The sequence below is a fragment of the Mustela nivalis genome, assembly GCF_964662115.1.
Source record: "Mustela nivalis genome assembly, chromosome: 19".
In the NCBI taxonomy this organism is placed as follows: domain Eukaryota; kingdom Metazoa; phylum Chordata; class Mammalia; order Carnivora; family Mustelidae; genus Mustela; species Mustela nivalis.
Genome location: NC_139038.1, coordinates 33,452,004 through 33,467,663, shown reverse-complemented (window position 1 = coordinate 33,467,663; position 15,660 = coordinate 33,452,004). Strand labels below are relative to the sequence as shown.

Below are 15,660 nucleotides of genomic sequence, written 5' to 3'. Positions count from 1 at the left end.
TGGGATTTCTCTGGGAAGATATTTTGGAAATCTTGTTAACGGCCCATGCAGTTTTTCCTAGGATTCAGTTAGGGGAGGTTTGAGCCTGGATGCAATGTTTATAATGCAAGCACCTGAGTGCAGGTGCCTGCTCCTCTGCAGATCTCCAGGATCCCTTAGTTAGCAAAGCACATCAGCCTCCTTGGTCATGCAAAGTATGCAGAGGAAAGAAAATAGGATTTGGAAGCAGGCAGGCCTGATTTTGGCTATGGCCCTCCCACCCAGCTAGCCAGGAATGATGTAAATTCCTTGTTATGCTTCCTCATTTCTAGGACAGGGCGGTTACGAGCACGAGTATCAGAGAATTGTTCAAAGATTAAAAGAGTTGGTCTTTGAAGTGCTTATAAGAACATTTGGCCCTTAGAAAGGTCCATAAAAATGCTAAAAAAAATAAGCCAAAGGTATCTTCTCCGACTTCCTTTTATGAATGCGTGTGTCTGTTGTTCCTGTTCCTCCCGTCACTATTGAATTGGTCCAGAATCTATTAGTTAGTTGCGAGGGCCAGAAACCCAACTCAAACTAGCTTAAGCAAATATGGGGATTTACTGACCAATGAAACTCGACCAGGAGCAAGAAGTGAGCAGGCACTTAAATACCTGGCATTCACGTAAGGAGAGATGATGGTGCTAAAATATAGCCACCATGAGTGAAGCTCATAGAAGTGGACCCAAGTCTGGGGAAACTTTTTAGCACGTGGCTGCATGATTTTGAGTACTCTCCACAACAACCTTGTAAGGAAAATATTATGACCTCTAAATCTGTCAATGACTTGAGATTCCGGGAGGCTAAGTAATTTGCCTAGGAAAGCAGAGCCAGGAATATTCAGATTCAGAATTTGAACCTAAGCTTGGTATGGCCCCAATATCTGAGTTCTTAGCTAATAGGATATGTTGCTATTATAATAAAAATATGCTTGTTTTTTATTAGCGAGTTTAAGATCAGCCAATCTGAGAATCGTTAGTTTGAGATACATAAACCTGAAACAAAGACAAGTTAAGTACCTTGCCATTGGGCTCACCAATGGCAATATATGTTTTATATGATTTGATTTATTTAAATATTAATATATTTAAAATACTATACATATATATCTTTCTCTGGAGCCAGATTCACCATGCACAAGCTCTGGGATCTTGAGCCAGTGACTTAACCTCTCTGTGCCTCAGTTTCCCTATCAGTAACACGGGGATGATAACAGGAATTTCCTGGTAAGATTGCTACAACGATTAAATGAGTTAATGCATAAAGCGCTGAGAAAGTATCTAGCAAGTAGTAAATGGGATATCTGGTTTGTTGAACAATATCTAAAGATAGATTGTAATATCTATTGGAAAGGAAATGAGGTCACTTAGGGTAGTTCCTCTTCTGATGTCCCAGAGTGTCCCAGAAAGGCACTGCTAATCCAGGAAGTTGAGAAACCCACCTGTCAGAGGCTCTCTATTGCCACCAGCTGCCTGGCCATGACATCATGAAGAAACCATGTGCAGTGGTCAGCCCCTGGGCTCTTCCTCACAGACACTCATCGGCACAGTTTGGCACAACTTGGCTCTGGGCCCCTCCTGCCTCAGTCATGTCTGTAAAAGCAGACTGCAGAGTCTCTGAAAATGCAAGCACGTATTTCCTACCTCCTTTCTCCCCCGACGCGCGTTTGGTGGGCTCCCTGCTGGGTATCCCACCTGCTCGTCGGGTTGTTGGCATCTGTTTCCTGGCCTGGAGCTAGAGGTGAAACCTTCCACAGAGAGAAGCCGGACCCCAGCTTGGGAGTACTGCTCACTGCTGGATGGGAGAGCTAGGGTGTGTGTTTGGATTCCATACTGTCTGGCTTGGATTTACATTATGACATGCCTTAGCATTTCCCCAGATTGTTCGACCTCCTTGCCTTTCTGAAAACCTCATCCCTGTCGCGTTGTGGTGAGAGTCCTCTGAGCAGCGGGTAGACATCCTCAAAGTCACGGTGGCGGTAATAAGCATGTCAACATGATTCCACGTGAGGATGGTCACCTGAACCACCACCGTGAGCCCAGCTTAAGCGATGCTGGCTCCATCCATGCCTTTCCTTTAGCAAAAGCTGGGGCGCCTGGGTTAAGCCACTGCCTTCGGCTCAGGTCATGATCTCAGGGTCCTGGGATTGAGTCCCGAATCAGGCTCTCTGCTCGGTGGGGAACCTGCTTCCCTCTCTCTCTCTCTGCCTGCCTCTCCGTCTACTTGTGATCTCTGTCAAATAAATAAATGAAATCTTTAAGAAAAAAAAAAAGCACAGCACATCTTGGCCACATATGTCAACATCTGATAGAGCTCCAGAGGCTCCTGGAGGGTCCCCAGAAGAATTTCAAAGGGGCCATCAATCCCCTGTAATGATATGGAGAATTTTGTGAGTTATGTGCAGTTTTCTGGAATGAAGGCAAAATTCTTATAGTGGTCCATGCATCAAAAATACCAGTTAAGAACCACCACATCTGGGGCGCCTGGGTGGCTCAGTGGGTTAAGCCGCTGCCTTCGGCTCAGGTCATGATCCCAGGGTCCTGGGATCGAGTCCCGCATCGGGCTCTCTGCTCAGCAGGGAGCCTGCTTCCCTCTCTTTCTCTCTTTCTCTCTGCCTGCCTCTCTGTCTACTTGTAATCTCTGTCAAATAAACAAATAAAATCTTTAAAAAAAAAAAAAAAGAAAAAAGAACCACCACATCTCCCCAGAAGTGGCATTAGTTTGGGAAGGAGTCGAGGATAAGACAGCCCTGGAGGTTGAAATGGTGCTTCAGTATCGCAAAGGAAGGTGGCAGGATAATCTCTTCGGCACCCCTTCTCCTGAATCACCCTCTTCTCCCTCCCGACCCATACCTGCGTTTTGCTGGTCTTCCCATGTGACCAGACCACTTCCGTGGGCCTTGAACCTCCTCTGCTTGGGGAGGTTTCCCCATTCCCTGAAGTTTGGGGGGAGGGGGAGGCCAGACCTGCCCCAAGCCTGAAAGTGTCATCCAGCTGTCTGTACTGGCTTTTCTTGTGTCTTCCTTTGTCTCCAGTCTCCATTGAGATCGAGTGAGGTCTTGAGGGCAAAGGAGATAAGGAGGCCACTCAGCTTGAGTTTCATCCTGGCCAGCGTTTCTCAGAAGAGTTATATGCGGTCACGTGCCAGAAAAGGGCTTTAGCAGGGAATTAGTACCCAGGGGCTCCGCGGCTCCGTTCAAGGTACAGCTCCTAGTTTACCAGCCGTATTTCCTTTGTCATTCACTTCACCTCTCAGTGCCTTAGTTTTCTTGTCTCTAATGTAAGAAATCCAACAATCTATTCCATAGGGCTGTAGAGAGGAGCACGTGTGATGAAATTGGTGCAGTGCCTGGCACAAAGTAAGCGTTGACTGTTCGTTCAAATGGTAGAACTGTGGTGATGATGATGATGAAGAAGGAGGAGGAGGAGGGGATGATGAGGAAGCAGGAGGGGAAAGAAGAGAAGTGGTAAAGAACTTTGCACATGGCGGACATACTGCTAATTTTCGGTAGCCAGATATCACATAGCAAGGTGGATGGTTGGACAGATGAACGGATGGATGGACGGGTGACTGGCTGGATGATGGATCGATGGACGGATGGCCACTCGGTCATCAGATGAATGTGGGAATATGGACCAAACAAGGTCAAACAGGTTTCTGTTCTTTTGCCTTGTACGACTTCTGAGGTGCTTTACTATGCTTATAGGCATCACGAATTCCCAAGAGGGAGAGACAGCAAGCTGAATTTCTCCTGATTCTTTGGTCATGGGTTCTTTTTACAATGAAGGGTATCATCAAGCTTCTGTCATACAGAGCCCAGTGGGAGGTACCAGTCCGGGTGCTTAGTCACTAAGGAGAGAAGCATGCACATGGGACTCACGTGTTCAGCCAGTTCACAGAGAGTAGAGTATGTGCATGGGGTTTGGGCAGAAAGGCCCAATGACGAGTCCTGGAGACTGTGCTATCTGGAGCGTTTCTGTGCCCGGCTCCTGCAGGGACCTGCAGCACAGATGCAGAAGATCCAGGGAGGGCACAAAGCAAAATCCAGGGGAGCAGCTGATAATCATCCCCCACTCTGAGAATCCCCAGGGAGCATCTGTTTGCCTCAAGCAAGGTCAACAAATTCTCAAACCCAGTTGCCATTCATCCCAAGACAGGTCAGGGGTCGGTTCTTGAAGCATTGTTGATCTCAGCAGAGATGATGTGTGGGGTTGATATTCTTAGATTTGCTCATTCAGCCAGTCAGTCTGGCTTTCAGAGGAGAATCAGGTCAAGAAGCGCTTAATGAACTAAGAGGAGCCTGGTACTGCCTCTACCACTGGGGGTTCGTGTTTCTAATGATAATCGGCAGCCTCCTCACTTACAAGACTTACTGGAATTTTCTTTGTGCATCTGCATAACCATTTTTGGAGGTAATAGGGTGACCCAGTGTCCCAGATTCAAAGGCAAGACATCATCCCCAGAAACCCTCACTTGAAATTGAAATTCTCATATTTTGGTTTCAACACTGAACCTTCTATGCACAGAAGCCACACGCACAGCCTTGTTAGCCCCTGTGTCTTAATTTCTGGTTTGAGTCATGGAAGAAGAAGATAAGCTCTTACACGAGAAGGCACAATGCAGGTTGCTTTTTTGAACACTATTTTACTTAACCTCTTAGAGGTTAAAGGGAGAAAGGATTTTGATAATCCTGCTTTGGGGGAGGTCTGCTGTGAGCGGGTTTGATCCTCCAGATCAGCTATGGCTAATGCTACTACCACTGCCACAGCTACCAGCACCCATTAAGTGCTGTGAGTCTGTCCCTCAGCTAAACACGTCGGCATGTTTTTTTTTTTTTCAATTCTTAGACCACCTGAGTTCTGGTTATTATTGTAGGTAGAAACTAGGCTTTTCATATGGACAGTATGGCTCAGTGAGAGTTCTTAACTACTGTGATTTCGTGCTTTTGCAAGAGGGGAGCCACTGGGGCGATGAGTGTCAGACAGTGAGGGAATAGTAGTGTCTTGGTGAGACATAATGCTTAGGAGACACTTGTCATTATTGTAAGAACATTCCAAGCATCAACTCATTTACACATATGAACCCAAACCAATCCATAAGAGGGGATGGGGATGTAGCTTCTCTTCCCAGGATGTCCCTTTCCTAGTTGAACTTGTCCTCCACTGAGGATACAAATGAAGGAGCATCAGATCAGTGGCTCGGCACATCCTGCCCACAGTCTGTGGAAGCTTTTCCTGTGGAAGATCTTGCCTCCCTGACATTTCAATATCCCCCCCTCTGGTGGGAACTCATCTGTCTGTCCCCAGCATCAGGACCATAAGCATTATGTAGCATCTCAGGGAATTTACCTTCGAGGTCTTTGCCAGGTAAAGCCCTTCCCTGCTCTTCTCACCTGCACTGGATGGGGTTTGAATACATGTCTGGTCGTGAGTGGAGTTGATCAACATTGGTTCCAGCTGTTGCCCTAGAGTGGTTACTCTTGATGATCTGGCAGATATTAGGGGCATGTGGAAGGGAACTCTGGCTCTTGGTAACTGATAAAGCACACATTTTGTAGTATAAACTCGGACAAGGGACACAACCTCTTTGAACCTCCATCTCAGGAAAACAAAATGATCGAGGTTGAGGTAGAAGAGCTAAAATGGATCTCACCTGGATGTGATCACTAGCCAGGTCTTTACTGTCCAGAGACAAATCACCACTGATTTGGGGCTTAGACGGGTAGGTCGTGAGTGCTGGAGAAGGTGGGGAGGCTGCCAGAGGAGCCCGCGTGTGCCTGCTCAAAGGAGGGGACAGAAAGAAGTGGCTCCTGTTAACAGAGTCATCAGTGTGGGTACTGATGGGGTACAGAGAAGACAAACTTGACATGGCATAGAGATGATTAGAAAACAGTTTCACACAAGTACACTAAAGACCTACTGAGGGGAAAAAACAAAATCAAAAAGGAAGCAAAACAAAACACACCAACCTTTCTGAACACCTTCCAAATGCTGGAACACACGTGCTCAGCCATCCATCCCGTGGCAGCAACCTGCCTGCAAGGAGTCTTGGGTGTTGGGTCACTTCACCCCCGAGGAGACTAAGGCTCGGGACTGAGGATCTTATCCTAGGTCAGATGTTTGAAAGTGGGGCAGAACCCAATCTCTCCAAACTTTGAGACTCAGGCTTTTGCTACTTTGTCAAGATGTCCCCAGGGCCACTTGATGGCAATTGTAGAGAGATACAGGTAGCCCTCAGTTATCAGGAGAGCCCTGCAACTTCTCACCCTGCCTCACATTTTCCCAAAGCAGCCATTCAACCCATCATTCTCCTAGGAAGCATTTTGGGAAACTTTGTTTGTCTAGTCACTGGCTGAGCAAGAAGGAATGGTGGGCTTCTTCATCTGAGCCAGTCTACCTTCCAGAGGAATAGTCATACTTCACAGCATTCTTGTACCTTGCTATTGTGGTTCTAGAAGATAGGTGATCGTGTAGCTCATTCTGCCTCATGAGGAAGGCTTTGCAGAAGATGTAACATTTGATTAGGCCAGTGAGTTTGAATTGGATGAAAAGAAGGGAGGAAGGGACAGAGGGAGGGAGGGAGGAAGGAAGAAAGAAAGATGGAAGAATGAATAGTTCTGCGTAACAGACCAGATTGTACAGAGGCTTGGATTTATAAAAGTGTAGGGCAAAGGCAACTTGCTAGACTAATTTTTAGGGGGGAAAAAAAGTGATTTGTAGAAGTAAAGACGGTATGTCTTAGAGGATGAATCTGGAAAACTAAAGATGAAGAATACCATCTTCAAGATGAAGAATATCATCTTGAGTAGAGCAGGAGAGTGTCTTTTCCCCCGACTTTGCCTGGAAATGGCGAGGTAGGAGTGGTTCAATATTCTGCGTAGATCCATATGGTCAGATAAACACTGTCAATATCCAAAAGATAGGGAGCGCAATTAATATTGTCAGAAGAACACTGCTTTATGCCTTCTGTTTTGTTCTGTTTCAATGGTCGACAAGTAGCAACTGACATTTGGCCTCTTTTCAGGAAACAGGTAAAGAATGGTGGAGACAGTCTCACAGAGTCTGAGTTTCCTGAGCTATGGAGGAGGCAGGTCCTTCCCAGACTTCAGGGATGGTTGGTACAAGGAAATGTGGCCCAAAGTTTCTAGATCTTCCAGGCTTTCAAGAGATTCTACTATAGACCTAAATTTTACACAAGACACTTCCATTTAAAAACATCACCTCTGTCTTACACAATGCAGACAAACCACCATCGTTGTCATCAGCCATCTTCCTCTTCCTCCTGTCCTCCGTCCTCCTCCTCAGACTGAATTTTGTCCATGAGGCTGAATTTGGCTCCGTTCACCAACAGAATGCATATGGCAGCCACCGGTCTTCTCCGAGTGCTGTCCTCTCCCAACCTCCAGCCAACACTTGCGTTACTTTTCTCTTCCCTTCTCCTATGGGAGCCTTTACACTTTGGGTGGCTGCCCCTCACAAAGGCTGGTGGTGAGCCACGTAATCCTCATGTTTGCTCTCAGATGTGGGAAGGAGATGTGGCGTCTGACCTCGGCAGAGCAACCACTTTAAGGAAGGGGAAGGAGAAAGCAGTCTCTGAGAAGGGAGTGTCATCGTGGAAGGTGGGGAAAGAATACAGAAGGTGAGGGGTTTTTTGTTTTTTTATTTTTTCAGAAAGGTGGGTAAGACTGAACTGTCAAAACCTGGCTAAGACAAAGCAAAACAAAACAAAGTCTCCTGATGGAAATCCCTGATACAAGGGACGATCGACAGAATGGACACCAAGGAAGTGACAGAAAAATCAAGAAGTACGTGGGGAAGCAGAGGGCATCCAAAAAGGAGAATGTATTTGCTATCGTATTAAAGTCTGACTTCTAGAGCTTTAATTAAAAATACATGCTCTCAATTAGGGATCAGCAAACCATGGCTGGTGAGCCAAACCTAGCCCATTACCCATTTTCACAACTCTCAAGCTCAGAATGGTTTTTATATTTTTTCAAGAAGGGGAAAAAAAATGAAAGGAGGATCTCATGACAGGAAAAATCAGAGGAAATTCAAATTTCAGGGTTTTTTTCTGTATTGTCACTGCTTTCATGGATCGGTAGCAGTCTTGAGTGGTTACAGCAGAGAACTAAGGTCCTAACACCTGAGCTATCAATGATTTGCCCATTTATAGAAACAAGTGTACCCTCCTGTCTGGGATGGCCGTCACCAATATTGACCCATGGCCCTTCGCTTGAATTCTGTGTTTCTAAGGTCTGCCTGTGTCTCCTTACCACAGGCTCCTCTATTCTCTACTTTATTCTTTTATGCTTACATATCAAAGTTTCTGCAAAAAAAAAAAAAAAAAAAAACGCATGAGTTTAATAAGACATACTAGACGTTGAATAGCCGACCATTTAGCATGTGCCGTGCATTCTAGCCCGTGGTAAGGAGGGACAGGCAGAAGGTGGTTGTCTGCCTTTTAACAGAGGAAGTGGATGAAAGAACAAAAGAATTGTTGTCTGGTAATCCTAGGTGCTTCCTGTTTGGAAAAGCAGAAGCTGTGTTCTGAAAAAGAGGTTTTGTTTAATGGCTGTCATTAAATTTTGTGTCTTATTATTTCATAATGTTTTTGAGATGGGCTTGGAAGAAGAATATATTCAATTCATCCAGTTCCAAAAGTAGAACTACTAGAGATAATACATGACAGTAATATACGGATAGACAGCCAGAGTCAAAGACAACATGAATATCGATAGTTAGGATGGGAGGTGGTGAGGACAAGAAGACAAGAACAGAAATATGCAGGCAGTAAAGGCCAACACAATGGGCAGAGTTGAACTTCTTATTTGGTTTTGAGCTTCCTAGCAGTCAAAATGAAAAGGGTCACAAAACAGCCCTTATCTTAAGAGACAGGAGGAAATGGTTACTCATTACGATCAGCAAAAACTTCTGTATCATGGAGTTCTTTAAAAGAAAACAGAGGGGTGCCTGGGTGGCTCAGTCTGTTAAGCCTCTGCCTTCGGCTCACATCATGATTTCGGGGTCCTGGGATTGAGCCCCACATCGGGCTCCTTGCTCGGCAGTGAGACTGCATCCTCCATTGCCCTTCACCCAGCTTGTACTTGTTTTCTTTCTCTCTCTCTCACTCTTGCTCTCTCTCTCAAATATGTACATAAAATCTTAAGAAGAAAGGAAGGAAGGAAAGAAAGAGAGAGAAAATAGAAAGAAAGAAAGAAAGAAAGAAAGAAAGAAAGAAAGAAAGAAAGAAAGAAAAGAAGGAAGGAAGGAAGGAAGGAAGGAAGGAAAGAAAGAAAAAGAAAATGCCTTCTGCAAAGGGTATAGCTAGGTATCTCTATGCCCATGTGCAATATATTTCTCATTTTTCTCCAAACTCCTCAGGTTCTTTAACCAAAACAATAGATACAGTAATAAATATGATGATCCTTTGTATTTATGTAACTGAAGTTTCGAAAACACTCCCAGAATTTTGCCCTTTGGAGCAGTCTTGGTGAAGAGTAAGTGGATATCGTTACCTCTGTTCTAGTTTAGGAAACCAAGGATCTAAATGTGTAAGTTTCTAGCCTGAGTGACCAGATTATTTCCTGCCTCCTCCTCCAACAGTCCTTCCATTTTATAACACTGAAGAGACATAAATCAATCTGACCCAGCCCTTACCAAAGTAATGAATAGCTGTCCCATCCCCGGAAGCTGTCTCATGGAGATGCCTCTGTCCTCCCCGGTAACTTCTCAGAAGCACAGTGTTGAAAGTCAGAGTCAAAAGCTAAAGTTAGAAACAGTATCAGGCTGTTAAGTAAGAGGGGTCAACTTGCAGCTGTTACTGGAGCTTTCTGAATTGTAACAGTGTGGCCACTTTGATACACGAGAATCAATTACAGAGAAATCTTGTCAAGATGGCCAAAATTCAGCCTTAAATAATTGAATTCTCTGCCAAACGCTGTCCACTGTTGTTATCTAGAAATGTAATTATGCAGCTAAATCAAGCAACTAAAATTAGTGTAGTGTAAAAACACCTTGGCTATCTGAAAGTGGAGGAATTGACATTTGGATTTAGAAAAAGCCAATAGTTGAATATGTTTTGTGGTGTCTGAAGCTCTCCGAGTTTCTACAAAATCTATATCTTATGTCCTGCTTAGAGTTAGAGGTGGAATGTGGCAAGCGGATGTTCCGTTTGAAGGTGATTTCCTATGATCCCTGGGCCTTCAGCATTAGCTGGGCAGACTTGCTTTGTCTGTTTCACGTCCTTGCTTTTAAAATCAGGGAGCGCTCCACCAGCCCATGTGCCTTCTTGCTGCGGGAGTGACGGTATCTGCACCTTTGATCTGAAGCCAGAGATGTATCCATACCGACTGTCAGGAAAACAGGGAAGACGGGATGAGAATGGCCGACAGCCTCCAGCATCGCACCAGGGGCTTTGTCACACAACCCAATGAGTAGGGTCTCTCATTACTCAGTCTCCCAGATGAGGAAACCGAGACTCAGACACTCCAACTGTGAGCAAACTATTCGACCAGGGTGAGCCCCCTTTCCCATGTGTTGCCCGGAACAGATAATACATAGTTCAGAGAGTTGCGGGAATAAATGACTTAGCCCGTGTAAATAACTTAGTTCATTCTCTGTGCATAGCGCACTCTGCAAATGTTAGCTGGTGTGATTATTGTATTATTTGCACAGATTGCCCCTTTAAAATTAAAACCAGAGGGAGGGAGAGAAGCACAAACTAGACCGCCACCTTAGCTTCTGTTTGATCAGTACCAAAGGCTGCCCGCATTTAACCTACTTGAGCTTTAAGTGGCAACTGATAATCATATCAATTTACATTCTCAATTTTTCTGGCTAAAAATCCCATGCAGACTCTGCCCCTTGCCTTTTGCCCCAATTCCTTAGGAAGAACCCAAACCCAATAGCCCCACTGCCTCTCTCTCTCTCTGTCATTTGGTCTCTCTCTCTCTCTCACTCTCTCTGAGAACTAAATTAATGAAGAGTATTTGGTTAGTCATGTTAGGCAAGCCGTTCCCAAAATAGCACCTTCCATTTTGGTAGCTTCAACGCTGCAGCTGCTGTGTCTCTTCTTCGTCTGGGAAGAAAACTTTCACATTAAGAGTTGCTGATGCGGATTTTCTTTCTTTCCCCTCTCCGCGTTGATGAGTGCTTGGCTCCTGACAGAAGCGATTTGGCTCTCCGCTTTGTAGTTCGGAAGAAGTTGGGTCTATAGATTTTCCCCTAACTCTCCATTGATGTGTTGAGCTTCCGAGGGAATAACACCTTCACGTAAAGCATGTTGCCTTCTCAAGGAGTCCTCCTGCATCCCTATGGTGTGCCTATGATTGTTCCAGCAGCCCCCTACTTCCCCGGACTGATCCAGGTAATTCAAGGCCACTGCCAGCAAGCAACTTAACTCCAGAGCGCTCAGAGTAATAATTGGAATTTTTATGGTTGAGAAAGCAAACACTTTTAATACAGGAAAAAGCCCTCGTGTAGTCAGTGGGAAGACAGTAGGAAATCAAAAAGATGGATCACCCTAATCTGGCTATTGACATCTCTCATGGCTGAATAAATGGTGTAGTTGAGCTATATTTGCTTGTATTGATCTGGGCGCTGTTTAACATTCATGCCTTTGCTTCAGGAGGGTTGACCACGGGGCAAAGGATTTGCTCTCCTTCCCGGCTTTCTGAGGGACTCGGTCTCCCAGAGCTGATCATGAGGCAGAGTAACTTATCATGAGGTGACTTGGTTAAGAGCTTTAACCCGGAAAATAGAAGGAGCATGAAATATGCATTAATTCCTGTGTTTGCCTTCGTGTGGGTTGTCTATTTTCATAGAACCCCCCCCCACTCCCCGCCCCGCTGCCGACCTGGGTTGAGGGGTGGCATTGAGGCAAAAGGGAACACTCTGTTGATGGTTTATTTATGAAGTTCAGAGACTATTCTAGGAATCCCTTACCAGCTGTTTACATCTTAATGATGGCAAGAAAGTGAAGAATTGAGATGTGCGTTGGTTTGACTTTTAAGGCTATTAATTCTGTGCAGGGAGAACCATCTACCAATAACAGACTTGGGACTCCCCCCCCGCCCCCACCATAAGTTTGTCTTTTTAAACAAGCATGGCTTCTGGGTGTATGTTTGACATTCTCTGTGAAAAGCTAACACCGAGTCAGGGACAGAGCCCGAACATGATGGGAAACCAGATGGTTAGGTGGTTGTCGTCTGCTTGTTATATGGTTAAGAACAGCCATCCCTTTGTAATAAATCTGTGTTGCGTTTCTACAGGAAAGGAAATTTAAGTGTCTTTTGTGTTCACTGTGCACTTTCACCTTTGTTCTTGCTCTCCACCCAACTATATTTTAAAATTCTGCAATATCCTAGTTTGTGAATGAACATTTCTGGGTAGGGTTCTGGTCAAACACATTTTTCCCCTTTTCCAAATGGCTTTTGTGAACTCTAAGAACTTTGGTGATTTGAGACGTGCACGGGGTGATTCTACATACTAACAGAACATTCTGTCCTCCTAGACTTACGGCTGTTGCTCAGTTTGGAAACTCCTATATGGTGTGTGGGAAATAAGTGAGCCATCTAGAGAATGGGCCTTCACAACGTGGAAAGGGTTCCATCTTTACCGGCGTGGGCAGGTCCATGGGGTGCTCGTGGTGTCTGAAGCAGGACTCCAGAGCAGACTGGAAGGCCTTTTGCTTATACTGGAAACTTGGGGTGAAGGTCGGCTGTTGGGAGTTTTGTCAGCCCCTCTGCCGCCCCGTCCGATAAATAATTACAAGCAAATCGTGCCCTTCACTCTATGCTGATTGATGCTGAAATTGCTTTTGAAAGTTCTCATAAGTTCCTGTTATAGATTAAGTGCCGGTGTAGGAAAAATAGTGGCACCCACTGAAATGGGTGAATGTAATCAGGCTTAATGGACTTGAGAGCTTGTTGGGAATTAAATAACTATCGATTTGCTGGAATGTTGCTGTCATTACGAAATGCCACTCTGGACGTATTACCCCAATGATAGATGAGGAGGCACACAGGGCAGCTGAGAAATTGGGGAGGCCCTATTTCTTCCTCCTTTGCAGAGGCTTTGAGAATCATATCCAGTTATTTTTGGAAGGAACAAGCGATTTTACTTGCAAATCTTAGCCCTATCCTACTTTGTTTTCCCAAGTGACACTTCTGGTAACTAGTTACCCATAAGTCAGGAGAGCAGTGCAGTTGGGACCCTCTAGACCAGCTGCTGTGACATATTTATCTCCTCTCCCATTCCCCTGGAACACTGAAATGCTGTAGCTAGAAAGAGACGAGCTTCACCTGGTTTGCTGAGAGAACCTCTGTCATTTACCCATTGACATCAAGAAACTCAAATCACCCCACTGCAGTAACATTTTGCAAGGGGAGGGAATGCAGCTCAAAGAGAAAAATTGTAACACTCACACACACACACACACACAAACACACACACTCACACACACCTTTTTGCTGAGGCTTCTGACACCATTTGGCCTCTATCCCAATGGGCTATATAGTCTTGCTTACCAATTTCTTGACCTTGTATGTTTTGGGGGGTTTTTTCTGTTTGTTTGTTTTTTAGTTTTTTTGTTTTTCTTTTGTTTTACCAACTTTTCAAGCAGGAGCTTTCCTGTAGGGGTGGAAGATGCCACCCACACCTTAATAATGTCATCAGCAAGACCTGAAAGTGATCCAAAATAGTATGTGTACTCCATCATCAGTAGTAAGTTCCCTGTGACTGGAGATGTACAAACAGAGCTGTAGTGGGCACTTGACAGTGTTGTTGGATCAGAGTTTGAGATTCCTCCCAAGGTCTTTCCAGCCTCAAGAGCCAACAATTCTGTGGCAGAAGAACTTCCATTTCATAATTCTTTCAAGTGCCACTTTTTTTTTTTTTTTTTAATTCATGCTAACATTGCCCTACTTTGGTCCACTAAGGGGTAAAAAACAAATAAGTAATTGACCAGACATCATAACAGGCGTTAGGGAAACATCACATTGTTTTTGACAAACCAAACCAAAACAAAAAAAACAAACCAAAACAGAGAGTGGAGTTGTTTTTTACTCACCAGGGTCTTTTGTTCCAGAAGTTATCACTGATCTTCCTCTGCTATCCCTTAGGAAAGCAAGAATGGTTACCATATTGGATATCCTGAACATTATCTCATTTCTTTTTTTTTTTTTTAAGATTTTACTTATTTATTTGACAGAGAGAGAGGTCACAAGTAGGCAGAGCAGCAGGCAGAGATAGAGGGAGAAGCAGGCTCCCCGCTGAGCAGAGAGCCTACTGCAGGGCTTGATCCCAGGACGCTGAGATCATGACCTGAGCCTAAGGCAGAGGCTTAACCCACTGAACCACCCAGGTTCCCCCCATCATCTCATTTCTAAATTTGTAAAATATATAGCAAGGTGGATAGTTTTTCCTTCTAGCCATGTAAAGAATTCCAGAATGGCCATGTGGGATTGAGCTGAACAGTTTGGACAGTTTCAAGGGTCATGAGAAGCAGAAGAGAAGAAGAAAAAAGTAATATTACTGAGTGTGTTATAGAAACAGTACTCCTTTCCCTTGGTATGGATCTCAATCTCGGACTCTCTGGTTAAAAAGAAACAATGTATGTTCCTATTGAACCTCTTTATTTACTTCTAAATGTTCAACAGTACCTTGAATGATCGATGAGCTGTCTGATCTGAGAACAAAGAAAGTCTGACAAGTCAATTGTCAGTCAGTCTTGAATCCAGAAGTTACCAAGATGGCTAATCCAAACCATGGACCACAGCCGCACAAAACCAGGCAACTAAGAAAACAGTGGCTTTGTAAGTGATTAGTCTGTTTGTTTAGCATTTAGATCTAATGAGCCCTTGGCTCTAGGTTGTAAGTTCAGACTCACACCCCTCGCTGTAGATATCTGTCCAGAAAGTGTGCCCTTTGATGATACGTGGCTGACTCATTCTCCATACCCGGGCAAGTAATTCCCATCTCATTTCGGTATTACAGATAATGGATCAAAAGGCTATTTTCCTAGATGAAGGATGGTACAAACAGAGCCTCGTCTATCTCCCCACGCATTTGTTAATTTAGTTATTCATTCACTGGTAACCTATACCAGACACCGCTCTGGATACGCAGGACACAAAACTGATAGTTATAGCCACTGACCTGTAGGTTCACAGCCTGTGGATGAGAGCACTAGATAAACACAAAGCTGATATTGCAATGATTGCTTTAGTGAAGAATGACAGGGAACAATTACTAAGTATTTGCCATGGTCCAGGTGTTCTGTTAAATACATAGGTATATTACTTTAATTTACTCTTAAAAGCCTTCATGTTGGGCGCTATTGGCGCACCATCCCTTATCTGTAATTTTAAATTCCAAAAAGCTCTGTAAATCAGGGTTTTGTGGGGGGAGGAGTTTGGCACCCCAACTCATTTGGGAAGCAGACTTGACCTGAAATGATGTGTGGCTATTTATAGATTTCCTTTATCCCACTTAGTGTGAATATTCATATATTTTGCTACAGGGATATTTATTTATGTGTTTGATTTCAGACCGTGCTGTCCCAGACCCTGCCGAGGGTGTTACATAATCAGTGTTTCCACTAAAATACCTTTCTGAAAAAAGGCAATTCCCCACGCCCCCC

At 44.5% G+C, this 15,660-nt stretch overlaps 1 protein-coding gene across 32 annotated transcripts in view; it reads left to right on the top strand.

The window, feature by feature from the left end:
* Positions 1-15,660, top strand: part of RBFOX1 (RNA binding fox-1 homolog 1) — a 1,569,090-nt gene that overhangs the window by 1,221,924 nt on the left and 331,506 nt on the right. The window contains exon 1 of one of the 32 annotated variants that reach the window (XM_082713134.1): positions 11,284-11,385. The exons of the other annotated variants lie outside the window; for them this stretch is intronic. Coding sequence (XP_082569260.1) covers positions 11,299-11,385 — 87 coding nt within the window. The 5' untranslated portion in view covers positions 11,284-11,298. Of the gene's footprint in view, positions 1-11,283; positions 11,386-15,660 lie in introns of those variants that run through there. 32 annotated transcript variants of the gene reach the window in all.